Source organism: Corapipo altera, unplaced genomic scaffold (genome assembly GCF_003945725.1).
Source record: "Corapipo altera isolate COAL_440 unplaced genomic scaffold, ASM394572v1 268, whole genome shotgun sequence".
Taxonomy (NCBI): domain Eukaryota; kingdom Metazoa; phylum Chordata; class Aves; order Passeriformes; family Pipridae; genus Corapipo; species Corapipo altera.
Window position 1 is genome coordinate 7,779,348 of NW_020884901.1, and position 13,874 is coordinate 7,793,221.

At 49.8% G+C, this 13,874-nt stretch overlaps 1 protein-coding gene across 3 annotated transcripts in view; it reads left to right on the plus strand.

Moving 5' to 3' along the window:
- ASTN2 (astrotactin 2) overlaps positions 1 to 13,874 on the plus strand; it is a 326,379-nt gene that overhangs the window by 113,474 nt on the left and 199,031 nt on the right. For all 3 annotated transcript variants that reach the window (XM_027650010.1, XM_027650009.1, XM_027650011.1), the window contains exon 6: positions 8,052 to 8,198. In XM_027650010.1, the coding sequence (XP_027505811.1) occupies positions 8,052 to 8,198 (147 nt within the window). The remainder of the gene's footprint in view (positions 1 to 8,051; positions 8,199 to 13,874) is intronic.

The window sequence follows — 13,874 nt, forward strand, 5'->3', positions numbered from 1 at the left end:
TCCAGCGAGCAAACAAGCGTGGTGCTTTTGCATGATGGCTTATTTTGCCCGCAGAGCAATGAGGCACTGCAACAACACATAAAACCCTCCCTGAGCCTCTCTTCATCCCTGCTAGACTGCCTGTGCAGGGAGGCTTGGCTGGGGTTGCTCCAGCCACCTCTTTGCTCCTTAAATCCCCAGTGGCTGTAGGTGTGGGGGTGCACACATGCTCCTGTCCATGCCCAGGGAACTGAGCTGTTGGGAGAGGGGCTGCAGTGGGAAGCTGGAGCTGGGCAGCAGAAGGGTCTGCAAGTAAAGTGGTGGTGGAGCTGTGGTGGCTGCAGGCTCTTTAACTTCCCTGGACTGTGCTGGAGATAAAGGCTTTTACATCTGTTCCTGCAGGCAGTGCGGGTCTTCCCATTTATTTATTTATTTTCCGATTGTATCTGATACAGCCTCGGCGAGTAATTGAGTGTTTGAGAGTGAAAAATTATCTCTCCGGCTTGGCCCTTATCTTGACAGCAAAGCAGCACTTTTAATTTAATTTTGTTCAGAGCATGTGGGTAACAAATTTCACTAATCGCTCTGCTGTCGCCCTCCGCATGGTAACGAGTCTCTTGTTTCCCAGGAAGCAGAACATAAACACGGTGCTGGATGCAGGCGGGAGGAGGGCGAGGGTTACTGCTTCATGGAAAATGAAGATGTGTCTTGTTGCGGATGCTCAGCGTGCCCGTGGCACGATGGATTTGTCTCCTTGGCTGGAGCAGGGAAGGAAGCAGGGGGTGGTGGATGTCATGCTTGTACTTCCCTCTTGCTTGGCTGGGAGGGGGGAAACTGAGGCACGGAGGGATGTGCCCCAACGCCGGGGAGATGTTGCAGAGCAGAAATTTTTATTCCCTTTTCTGTTGTTCAGTTTGCATCTATTCCAAAAAATAATGGACGCAATAGAAAAGTGGTTTGGTTTGGGATTTTTTTTTTTTTTTTGAGATTCCAACCCAATTCCCACATCCCAGCTCTGCCTGCAGGGTGACAGTGGGAGGATGGGCAGCGTGCTGGGTCCTTGGGTATCTCTTGCCACCAGATCCTGGGACATCTCCTGCCAGGTCCTGAGACATCTGCCAGATCCTGAGCCCTTCCAGGCATCCTGGTCTCCATCGCTGCTCTCTCCTGGTCTCCAAAATCAGTTTGGCTGTCTGTCCAGCCCTTAGCTCTCTGAGCACAATCCTCCCTGGGCTGTGACTCAACACGAACTATTTCATAGATAATGATTACTTTTTTTCCCTTTTTCCTGTAGGAATAATATTTTCGTTACACTGTATTGAAAATTGCTTTCCTTCCTCCTTAAAATGAAGCCTTCCACTCAGATTTGCCTTTGTGCTTTTATATTGTAAAATTGGGACTCATTTGGAGTGTAAAACAAAAAAAAGATCAGGCCTTAATTCCAGGAGAAGTGTTTTCATTGATTTTTGTGAAAGAAAATTCCAGTGCAGGCAATCTCTGCCTTTAAATATGTAACTGGTTCTTTAATGTGATTTTATCTCGACCGATTCAGCACCGAGAACATGAAAGCAAAACTGACTTCATTGATTTTAATTGTCCATGCCCAGAGAAATGCAAAAAATGTAACAGTGCTGGGAGAGCAAATTGGGTTTGTGCAAATTCTCCCCCCTTTGCTGTGCTGAGGGAGGTCTGAGCTATGTGGGCAGGAGAACGTGCCCATGCTGAGCCCAGTGGTGATGGGGCTGGTGGATCAGCAGAGCAGCATCTCAACCTGTGCCATTCTGGTCATATCCATTTCCACCCTCCCCTCTGCTGCTCATTTCTTGCCCAGCCTTGAAGGTTTTACCTTTCCCTCTGTTTCCCCTCTTGCTCCTCCTCCTGGTTGAAATTTGCTGGTGGTGCCTCTGCGCCAGCTGCAGGCACAATGTTTTAGAGCAAAGGGGGAGCACCACTGATAACTGTATAATTAGGAAATATATACATTTATTCAGTACATAAGGCATTATAACTCCAGGAGCACCTTAAGAGCCGAGGCTCAGGCTGCTGGAGGAGCATGAGAACTCACAGTGGCACACAGGAGCTCAGCCAACGAGCCCTTGACCTTTCCATGGGGTCCAGCAGCCCAACCCAAGCCTCCCCACAGTGACCATACCACCCCCTGACATCCTCCTGTCCCTGACCTCCACCCCAGGGCTGCCTTTTCTGCAGCCCCCCCGTGCTGTACTGGAGGATGGCTTGGCTAATTGCTAGAGGATAATTCATAAATGTTAATAGTATTAATCTGATTCAGCATGTGCTTAGCAAGATCAAATCCTCCATAAATCCAGGAGTGTCTGGTCTCACCCTTCTGCTGCACAATGTGGCTGTCTTTGCTCCTCTCTTTCCTCCACCCCCTCCTGTGTGCACACTCTGCCTCCTTGGAGGTGAGAGGAGTCTCCCTGGGGGTCTCCTCCAGAATGGGGGCTGATCCCTGACCTGTTGACAATGGGATGAGGCTGAAGACTGCCCCATGCCCAAGTCCTGACACAGATCTGGGCTGTAGATGTGCACACCTTCTTTGGGATTTGTCCAGGACAGCGATGGAGAAGATTCCTCAAGAAGAGTCTCAGGCCGAGCCTTGTGTTGAGGGTGTGTGATGGAACATCTGCTCATGCTCTCACTGCTCAGATGCTGCCTGGGGTGTTCATTGAATCCACATCTATCCCCTTCTCAGGGAAGTGGCTCTGGGGCTGAGTGGTTCATGAAGGCTTGGTGGGTCGTGGTTTGGCTAGAAGGATGATCTCCCATCCCATCGCATCCCATCCCATTGCATCCCATCGCATCGCATTGCATCCCATTGCATCCCATTGCATCCCATCCCATCCCATCCCATCCCATCCCATCCCATCCCATCCCATCCCATCCCATCCCATCCCATCCCATCCCATCCCATCCCACGTGCCTGGTGTGCTGGAGAAAGAGGGACCATCCTGCCATGGGAGGGGAGGGTGTGAGGCAGGAGAGGAGATGGGCAGTGCTGCTCCCTGTGCAGGGGTGCTCCGTGGCCAGCTCCGCCTGCCAACACTGCTGCTCATCCTAATTGGTGTTTGCTTTGATTGGACATGATCTTCCCCTTGTAAAACACCTCGAGATGTTTCTGTGTGTGAGGGTGTCCTGGAAACGCTGCTGTACCGTATTAATGAGCCTCTGCTGGAACATAATGGAGGATCATTAGGAGCCCAGTTCCTCTGACATGCCAGCAACATCAGCATGCTCTGGGAGCATCCTAGGGATGCAGGATGGGCTGTGGTGGGATCGCTGTTCCTGGGATGCTGCTGTCCCCGTGCTGGTTGCTCTGCATGCGGCACAGCACGGCGGACACCGGTGGCTCTGTGTGTGTGTGTGTTGCTAAGCAGTTCCAGCACTCGCTGTTCTCCTTCTCTAATTCCCCATCCCCATCTTCCTCGGCTGGTGGAAATACATTTTCATATCCTGAGTAGCCACGAAACATTCCATACGATGCCGCTATCTCCGGGGGGGGACGGGGAAGATTGCAAAGCACTTGGCGTTTAACACCCACATATGGTTAACACCACGGGCTGTGTGCTGATAAAGATGGGGTAATTAAAGTTTATTTTTTTTTTTAATAGACTAATCTCCCAAGCATGTATTTATGAGCCTGATTTAGAAACATCATATTACCAAGAGCACGGGATATTTGTGTTGCTCGTAAATCCATACGTGTTCTGAACACACCTTTTTTTCTTTTTTTTCCCCCTCCCTAAATTTAGGCAGCACTGCCAATATTAAAAAGAAATGAGCTCAGAGTTTTGTTGGGTTTTTTTTCTCTCCTTGTCCTTTAGGTGAGCAAAGGAAAGTGTACAAAGCAGCGAGTAATTAACTGCACGAGGAAATGATATTTCAAAGGAGACATGATACGTTTGGAGGGGCTGTTTGCTGAGTGTTTACACCAGTGGCTTTGAATTTATCTTCATCTTGCAGCAGGTGCAAAGTCTTTAGGGGAATGTGGTGCTTTGCAAGCGGTTTCTGAGCTGTCTGCAAAGGGACCCACATCTTCTCCAGGCTAATTTGCACTGGGGTTTAAGGAGAGGAAAAAAATCCTGGGTGGGGAAGGTGGTGGTGACTGGAGCACCTCTGACCATAGTCCTGGCTACTCCTCTTGTTTTCCAGTTGAATTAAGCTGCCATTGGATCTCTAGCATGGAGCATCTCAGATATGATTCTGCCCTGAAGTAGAACAGTTTACTTTTTTTTTTTCCTACTTCTCACTCTTTGCTCTTGCAGGCTGTGGGGAGAGGTTAGTTCTCCCCATTTGAAAAGAATTAATTTATTCTTCATCCTGGTTGTAAGCCCTGCCCACTGCCCTGCCTGCTGCTCTACCTGCTTCTTGGACACAGGTCTGCCACTCCTGGAAGCCCCCACAGGCCCTCACTTTCTCCCCAGAACAGCCCAAGTGGGCACTTGGGCACCCACTCACTCTTCTGCAACCACTCAAAATACAACAGAAACATCTTTAATTAAAAATACAGACAGGTCATCTTAATGTATGAAGCAATTTTTTAGGGCAGGAGGATCTGGGGAGCGGGTTTGGTCTCAGCTGTGCCTGGTCACCATCTTTCTGCTGGCCTTTTTTTACCTCAAAGACTCAAATCAAGGTTTGCATTGGGTGCTGTGGCTCTCAGGGCTCCTGAGACCCATCAGCCATCCATGAAGGTGGATATTCCCCACCCAGCTTCCTTCTTTTGGTAAAGGAGATTGATACCAGCTTGTTTGGTAACCTAGGTTTGCAAATCTGCTCTTCAAACACCTCCCTGAAAGCCCACAGTTTTCAAGGAGAGGAGGGAAAGAGCAGGATTCAGCCTGCTCATCTGCAGCACTGGGGTTTATTTAGGACTGCTTGAGGTACCAAGCTGGATTTGGATCCCCTCCCTGAGCTGAGGAAGGAATGGATCAGTTTGTCTCAGCTCTGGAACAGAGTGAAGCCCTGGTGACCCTGCTGAGGTGGGTTTGGTTAGCAGGGGCTTGCTAAGAATACAATTGCTTATTGTTTTAGAGACCTGGAGTGAAACTGTTTATCTCCAGATGGGTGTTTAAATGCAGCACAGCAGTGGTTCTGCTGGAGCATCAGTGGTCTGAAGAGCAGGGAATGGGATGGAAAACAAGAGCCCTGTCCCTCTGTTCAGAGAACAAGGGAAGGATCTGCTTTTCCAGCAGTCTCCCTTCAAACCTGGCAGTGAACTGGCCGTAAGTAACAAAGAGCTGAGCTGGAAATGCAATTTCTACTCAAGCAGAAGCCACGTTGTTTTGGTTCAGTTGGTCCAAACCGACGTCAGGCAGTTCTAGAGGTCAGTGATTAACAGTCTGATGGAAATGAGTGAGTACAGGAGGCAAGGAAGCAGGGAAGGGAGTTGCAGGAGACTTGGAACATCCGTCCCTTTCCTTCAGCAGCCAGGCTCAAACTCATGGAACTGTAAAGGGCTTTTTGCTGTTTCAAGCTCTTGTGCTCCTCTCCTCTGAGTCACGGGGAGAGAAGAAGCCCATGGACTGATGGGGATGGGAGATCCTCATTCCTGCAGCTCCACTGTGGCTGTAGGATGATGAAAGCTGCCATCATACCTGTGATTCAGGCTCTTTGTGAGAAGGGGATAATACTCATCTAACTCATAAAGGATTTATGATTTAATGTTTGCAAAGCACTTTAAGACCCTGGATTGAAAGGTGATTTATAATGGTGAAATCCAGTGTTCTCTGGTCTATTGTATATTTGATTGTGTCCACTTATCCCAATGGAGGCTTTTTTCTTTGCCTTTCCTTTCTTCTTTTTTTTCCTCTTTTTTCTTTTGCATTCCTGTCGTAACTTCCAGCCAAGCAGGGGTTGTGGCAGGCACAGTATGCCCAGCGAGAGGATGAGTTTGCCTCCCAAGGAGGTGCTAACTTATGCTGATGACATGAATAAAGATTAGGAAGGAAAAAAGGGGATTGCAAGGTGAAGGGCACAGGGGATTGGCGATAAAGCTGTGAAATGGGAGTGGGAAGGCTGTTTAGATGATGCATGCATAAGGAAAAGATGCTTCATAAATAATCAGTTTGCATGCTCTTGTTTGTCAAACAAGAGCTTCTTCTTCTTCAGCTGCTTCTCCTGTCCTGCAAATCCTGGCTGGAGCATCCCCTGTGGCAGGCTCCATCCTGTGGCAGGGAATGCTTTGTTGAGGCTCACTGCCCTGCCTGGAAAGCACACGTTGTGCTAAGCATGAGGTCCCTGCCGGGGCAGCAACATTTGCAGCAGCAGCTTTGGTCAAATTACAGGGTGTGCAAGTGCTAACTTGTGGACCTATTTCCTGTTCAATTTTCAAATCTTGCTTTGCTGATGAGATGGTGAGGGCTGGGGAGCAAGCAGGGAGAGGCTGCACTAGTTTCCAAAAATAAATAAGTGTCCTCACCTGAATCCTAAGCAGGGATGTGGTCAGCTCTGCCAGCAGTTCAGTCGTCTCAGCCTCACTGTAATGGCCTGTGCAGCCACTGACTGGGTTCAGTGCAGGGCTGTGCCCTCTGCTTGTCATGGACACTCTCACCAGGTGGTTTTGTGTCAGCGTCCCAAGCCCCAGAGAAGGGAACCAGCTGCTCTGTGAGGTGCCTGTTGTTGACTTTGAGGACAGCAGGGCACTGGTGTCAGATGAGGTGGCTGTGGGGGATGCAGTGGCAGGGCAGCCCTCAGGTCCAGAGGCATCAAGGGTGCCCCAAGGGTGCATGCTCCAGGGCTGCTTCCTTCTCAGGCAGTTGATGGGATAGCAGTGGCCTGAGATGGTTTTTCCTGGTCATCTCCACTGGTGGGGGGTGTCTCATTTGGACACAAAGGCATTCCCAACCTGCATCCAGTGACAGCACCCGAACCTCCTGGGGAAGCCAGATGTCTCCCGATGGCTTCACCCCATTCCGTACAGAATTTGGGGTTGTTCTGTCCCACCCAACTGTAGCTTATGGTGATTCAGCCATCCTAACACTGCACTTTTTCCATGAGGTTTTCCCAGTGGGTTTGTATCTGCTACGGCCTCTAATGACCTGTGAATGCTCAAGGTCCTTTTTGGCTTATTTTTACCTATTACTTAAAAAAAAAATCCAAATAAAATAGAAGCCACCAACCAGGTGTCTGAGTGTGCTGGTCTGAGCAAAGCTGTGGAACGATGGGATCCCCTCAGCTCATGGGGTTATTCCTTGGTGTATCCCTTAGTCCTGGTGCCAGGCATGTGGCCTTTGAGATGAAGGATGGCAGCCTGGGAGTGATCCATGTGCTGTGAGGGTGCTTTTTGGGGATCAGGCAGGCTGGGTACCTGCTTTGACAGGTGGCATCTCGTGTATCCTGCTTTGTGGGACACACTGTGAGCTTCTACACCTGATAAAATAAAACTTGTTTTGTAATATCTCCTGCCTGTCAGAAGCAGCTGGCTCTGGAGGTCGCTGTGTTGTGCGATGTAGTCCCTCTGTGATGACTGAGTATTTATATATTTGTGTAAATAATTAGCACTCATTAGCACTATATAACATTGACAGGTGTAATTTCTCTTGGTGTTAAGGGAAAGCAAGTGATCCCCTGGTTCCAGACAGCCCTCAGATTTGGCTTGGTTATTTTTTGTGGCTTGACAAGATTCACAGAATAAACCAAGGTTGAAGAGAAGTGATGGTGGCTTCACCAGGGGGAGCATGGCAGGGGTGATAAGTGGCTTCACCAGGGGTGATGGGTGGCTCCGGGGAGGGGAAATTCCTGGGGAAAGGGTGTGTACAGAGCTCTCAGAAGGTTTTCTCCCTCCTCTAGCAAAATGAAACTCCCACTGTAGCTCAGTGAGGGGAACAACACGAGTGTTAAAAACTCAGCCAGAGAAGGAGTGATGGGAATGATGGGAGGTGTGCAGGACCTCAGGAGCTCTTCCCCTGCTGCTGAGCTGACATCCTTGTTTCAGTGCCTGCCTTCCCCGGGCTGGGGAAGGGGGATACATACACGCAGGGAAGGGGGGAGGCCGAGCAAGCCCTGGGTACATCTTTGCCTTTTGGCCACCCACTCCTGTCTCTGCCTTGCAGGTTCCATGAAGAGCCCTGTCAACAAGACGGCGCTGACCCTGATCGCGGTCAGCTCCTGCGTGCTGGCCGTGGTCTGTGGCTCGCAGCTCTCCTGCCCGCTGACCGTCAAGGTGACTCTGCACGTACCCGAGCACTTCATCGCCGACGGTAAGACCCTCCTGGGACTCTGCCCCCACCACATGTGTCTGGGACACGGGAATCCCTCTCTTTGGGAATCGCTCCAGCTGTTTTCAACTGCAGGGATCCCCCTCTGCACGGGAGCAAAGCGCATCTGCGAGCCCGAGGCCACAATCTTAATCATGTCAATTAATATTATCATTATTATTATTGCTGCTAATCGTGTCTGACGGATATTCCTGTTTTCCTCTGAGCTCCAGCCCTGGGAGCCTGTACAGACAGGCATCCTCCTGTCCTGCAGCAGCAGAGCTGCTCGTCCCAGCCCTTGCAGCAGCAGGGAGGGGAATCACTGGGGTTTGAGCAAAGGCAGAGATGCTTTGAAAAATTAGACGAGTGCTGCTGTCACTATTTATTGCTTTCTCCAACTGGGCTCCTTGCATTTGTTGTGTTTCACTGACCTTTTCTTTATAATGTGCAGTGAGCACCGAGTGCAAGTTTTCAGTAACATGAGGGCAAATTTCATTTTCTTTCAGCAGACAGGACCCATTATTCAGTCGGTTCCAATTCCTCAGCTCCTGCACTCGTCTCCTTGCTTGGGGCATGTGGAAGGGGCACTTTCTCTCTGCCAGAAATGTTCTGCATGGAGCCAGTGCATCAACAGCTGCTGGGGTGTCCTGGCGTGGGCAGCCCTAGGAAACTCCCCACTTCGGGAGCTGGAGGGAAGGGCAGCTCTTGGGGGATTAATGTTTTGGGGAGAAGGAGATGGTTAAAGAGATGCAAAGGGGTGACAGCTGCAGGGAGTGCTGGAGAGGGGCTGAAACCATCACCTCATGGCAGGGTGGGAGTCACGAGTGTGTTTGAGGTGGGATCATCTGTACTAAGAATGGCTCTTCTTGGAAGTGTTCAAGGCCAGGTTGGATGGAGCTCTGAGCAGCCTGGTCTAGTGGAAGGTGACCCTGCCCATGGCAGGGGGTTGGAATAAGATGATCTCTAAGGTCCCTTCCAACCCAAACCATTCTGTGATTCTGTGGTTTTATGATTTGAAAAAAGGGACTTGTCTACACCTTGACCTGTTTCTAGAAGGCTTTCAGGATTGTCCAGGCTGTACGTGAATATTCTGAAGTCTTCACAGATGGTTATTCTGAGTATCTGGAGAACAGAAACTCTTGCACTTGGTGAATGAGGTGGCTCCAGTGCAAACCTGGATGGGCACTGGCCAGTTCAGCACTGGGAGTTCACAACTGGTTTTGGTACTTGCTGAAGGTTGCCCAGGAAGACGGTGATGGAGACGGCATCCTGGTCCTAGCCTGGGGTTCTGGTCCAGGGAAGACAGAGTGTTCTCAAAAAAGAAAATAAACAAAATGCAATGAGACTGCGTAGAATGAAAGTGAAAAGCGGAGCCTGTGCCTGTCACCAGGAAAGGGGTGGCAATGCAAATTATGCAAATGCAGAGAACACTCAAATGAAAATGACAATGAAATACCAATAAAACAGATTAATATCCTTGAAACTGGGGGAAATGGGATGATCTCCAGTCCCGACTTAATGACTTTTCTGAAGAGAAAGTGGCAAGAGGACTGGTAACAACGGTTTGGAGAAGAATTAAAATGAGCTTTGTAATGAAACTGTAAAATATAATTACAAACTGTGAAAACTTTTTTAATATTTTTTATGAGAAACAGTCAAATTCTTCACATAGAAGCAGCCAAGACATTTTGCAGTGGCTATCACTTTTCCTGAAATCTCATCACTTTATGCAATGGCAGTTCCTTGCCTGGGAAGAGAAAAGCTCTTAAAGTTGTCCCTTCTTTCTGAATAACAACAAATCCCAAGGTGGCATCTAACTGGCAGCAAAATATTACAAAGCGTTTAAAGGCATCGCAGAACTGAGCTGGATTGGGAAATTTTAATGATACCCAGGAAAAAGCGTGGCTGGCTGTGTTTGCCAAGGCTCAGCACCTGGAGTCTGGTGGAGAACAGGGAACCTGCTCTTCCCTGGTGATCTCCTGCGGGGAGTTAAACCTGCTTTTTACTGGCTGAAAAAGGGACTTGGCTTGGGCATCCCCATGGCACCGGGGTGGCAACAGAGCTGATGTGTTTGGCCTGGCAGAGTCTGTGAGCTTTGATCAGTCTTGAAACAACCTCTCACGTGGCACCTGATGGTGGCACCATGTCTCGTAAGTGTTGCCGTGTGCTTAAATCGTCTGATTCCTGAAGCTGCTCCCTTTTGTGTTTTACATGATGATAAGGCAGGCTCTGCGAGAAGGCAGGAATGGTGCATTCACAAGAGATGTTCCTGTGTGAGGGAGCGGTGCCCTCTCATTCCTTTTTGAAATGCAGGATTTCAATAGATGCCAGGAGCCAAGAAAAATGTGAAAGCGGAGCCGCTACCGGCACCTCTGCAGGAGAAGCCAAACAAAGACAGAGGCTGAAAGAAATCCCTTTCCTAGATGATGAGAACTCAGCTTTGAAGGAAACTTTAAATAGATGCCAGCCAGCTCCGGAGTGCCAGCAGCCAGAGCTAAGCTGGGAAAAGGAGAGGGGGGAGCAGCCCCCCCAAATGTCTCCAGCCTTGGAGAAGAGCAGCGTTCCCTACTGCAGCGAGCAACAGCATCAGAGGAAGCAGTTCCTGAGCCTGCTGGAGTGGCACTGTGGGAAAGGAGAGGGGAAGGACTGGGACCAGAAGCCAACTGGCAGCCAAGCTGGGAGGATATATTCCAAGCAGCAGTGCTAATAACCAGCCTGTCTCTATTGCCCTTATTTCTCTCCCGGTTTGTTTTCTTCCTTTTGTTCATTTGATGGGGTCCCCCTGCCTCGCTCCCCGCTGAGCAGTTATTGCCTGGTTTGCACAGCTGCTCTGCCTTCACTTCATGGAGCCAGTGGAGCCTGGCAGGAGCTGCCGTGGCTCACAGGGAGAGCTGGGACCTCCTGCCTCCCAGAAATTAGTTGGTGCCTCTAAATCCTCTCTTCAGATGGAGCGGTTGGAGCATCCTCTCCTCCCTTCTGCTGCTCCGGGACTTTGTGTTTTGGGACAGCCTCTGCCCATGCTGAGCAGAAGGCATTGCTCTGATTTCAGAGGTGGTGCAGATTTATGGAAAGAACCGTAGTGGCTTTTATGAGGATATGGAAATGCAAGGAATTATTTAAAGGACCCTTTAGCAGAGTCAAGGGGGGGAAGAAAGGAATGAGAGCCCCTCCATCTGAGTAATAAAACTGTTATGAAAATGTGAGCCACTCAGCTGTACGTTCAATAGTTGTTTGTTTTTTTTTTTTTTTTTTCTTGTAAGTAATCATTCAAAAAGTAGAGATGGAGCAATGGGAGCAGCTCGCAGGGAAATCGGGGCTGGAGAAAGATACCCCGGAGGGCTCAGCCTGGAGTACGTCCTTGCTGCACAACACTGTGAAATATAGTATCAATTAAAGCTTCCCCTTTTTACAGCCTGTGAGAGGTTATATATGGTGTGGGTGGATGTTTGTATCTGGATACTTTAGTGGGAGAGGTAGGTAAAATCCTCCAGTGGTACACTGGAAGGAAGCAAGAGCTGCATTTAGCGAGGGGCTGGTAGGGCTTTGTTTTATAAGTGGAAATAAAGCAAAGGGCATAAAGCAGGTTTGTGTCACTTCAAAGACATTTTTGGGCGTTTACGAGCTCCTTCCCTCCTCTTCTGAGGCAAATGCCAGGAGGGATGTGGTAATCTTTCTGCACCTTGCTGAGCTGCAGGCTGGGTGTGTGGAGCCTGGCGTGGGCAGGCACGGTCCTCACTGTGGCATTGGAGCTGGGCATGGGCAGACACTGTCCCCACTATGGGCTCGGAGCTGGGCATGGGCAGGTGCTGCCTCTGCTGTGGCTCTGATCCTGGCTGAACTCTGAACTGCTCTGATATGGCTCCATCACTGCTGCAAGTCTGGATGAACTCTCCCAGGGTGGACACTGCCCTGTGAGCGACAGGGGGAGGACAGCAAATCCAGTCCTCACCTTGCAAAGCCAGGAGAACAGCGGGAAGTGGAATTTCCACTTGAGACCATGTTTTGGGTTGGAGCATCTGACAAGATGGCAGAGATGGAGGAATGTTTTTTTTTATTATTCTTTGAATCTTCATGCATCTCTGTCTGCCCCCCTGAACGATGTCATCGTGTCCTTGCCATGCAGTTCATCAGTAATTGTTTCATCTGAAGATTATTTCCTACCTTCCCCCATGAATGTTTCCTCCAAGACACCGGTGAATTGGATGCTGCTATTAGCAACCTGTGTTAATTTTCCCTGAAGATTGTCAGAGCTCTGCAGACTGCAATTGTTGGACTCACAACAACTTCTCATTTTGGTTTTAATTAAATGCGTTGCTTTAAATTGTTTGCTTTTGACATCTCCTGCTCAATCTTTTGCAGTCCTCAGAGGTGACCAGGCATTAGCTTGTGTCCTCAGGTGTTTGCACTCAGCACATAAAGCCACAGAAAAGTGAGCTGCAGGAGGTGGGGGACTGGCTGTGTCCCCATCCTGTTGGACAAGGAGAAGCTGGAGACACTCTTATGTGAGGCATCCCAGGTTTGTGCCAGAAGGATGGAGAAAAAGGTCTGATCTCAAAGGTATCTCAGGCCAGGCTGGATGGGGCTCTGAGTAACTGGCACAGGTTGCCCAGAGAAGCTGTGGCTGCCCCATCCCTGGAAGTGTCCAAGGCCAGGTTGGATGGGGCTTGGAGCAACCTGGGATAGGGGAAGGTGTCCTTCCCAAGGCAGGGGGTGGAACAAGATGATCTTTAAGGTACCTTCCAACCCAAACCATTCTTTGATTCTCTGATCCCTCCAAGCTTTCAGAGGGTTTCTGCCATTGGGGTCCCCCATGTTCTCCAGCTGTTCCCAGCCCCACCAGTCCCCTCTGAAATCAGCAGAGGGAATTGACTGGCTTAAAATAAGTTTTTTCTTGTGCTGTTTTCTCCCCTGGGAGTTGTTCTGCTGCAGAGGTGCCTCTTTGCTGTGCAGAGACCAGGATCACAGCTTTGACAGAAGCAACGCTTCCCTGTTGCAGACTCAGTGCCACGTCTGGCTTGCCACAGACCCTGTGTGTTTTGGGTAAGGCGGCTGTGTTTGGGGGCAGCTTTACAAATTGCATTTTATTTCATCAGCTCTTAATCACAGGGTCACCTCAGTGCCAGTGTTACAGCTCACTCCCTCTCCTGCGCCTGCTCGCCTGGCAAGAAAATGTGAGCAAATGGCTGCAGCGTCACCAGACATGAACTCTAAATATTAACATCAATTTATGAACTGTATCAGCCTGGATCAAAGGGATTCCAAGACGGTTTTACGGCGTGAACGCTCTTTGCATGAAGAACTAATAAGATCCTGGAGGCTGAAGTACATCATGTTTTTATCGTGGCTCTGACAGCCTTGTGAACCTGCGCTCAGCTCCTGCTCGTGCCGCCCGGCTCCCCCAGCCCTGTGCCTGCCACAGGCATTCCCAGCTCCTGGGGCAGCTCAGTTCACAAGGGAAGCCAAATACCTCTGCCTTTCTCCTTTGCAGGATTCATTAGAGCAGAGCTGGTGTTGGAATTTGGATGGTTTCAGCAGCAGCTTGTTCAGAGCTGGGAGATGTTGCATCCTTAGAGGGGCACGATGTGCCCATCCCTGGGGAGGGGGCATCTCCTGGTGCCTGGTGAGCTTTACCAACACCATTTACCCTCTCCTTTGGGAGGAATGGTGAGGGAAGACTGC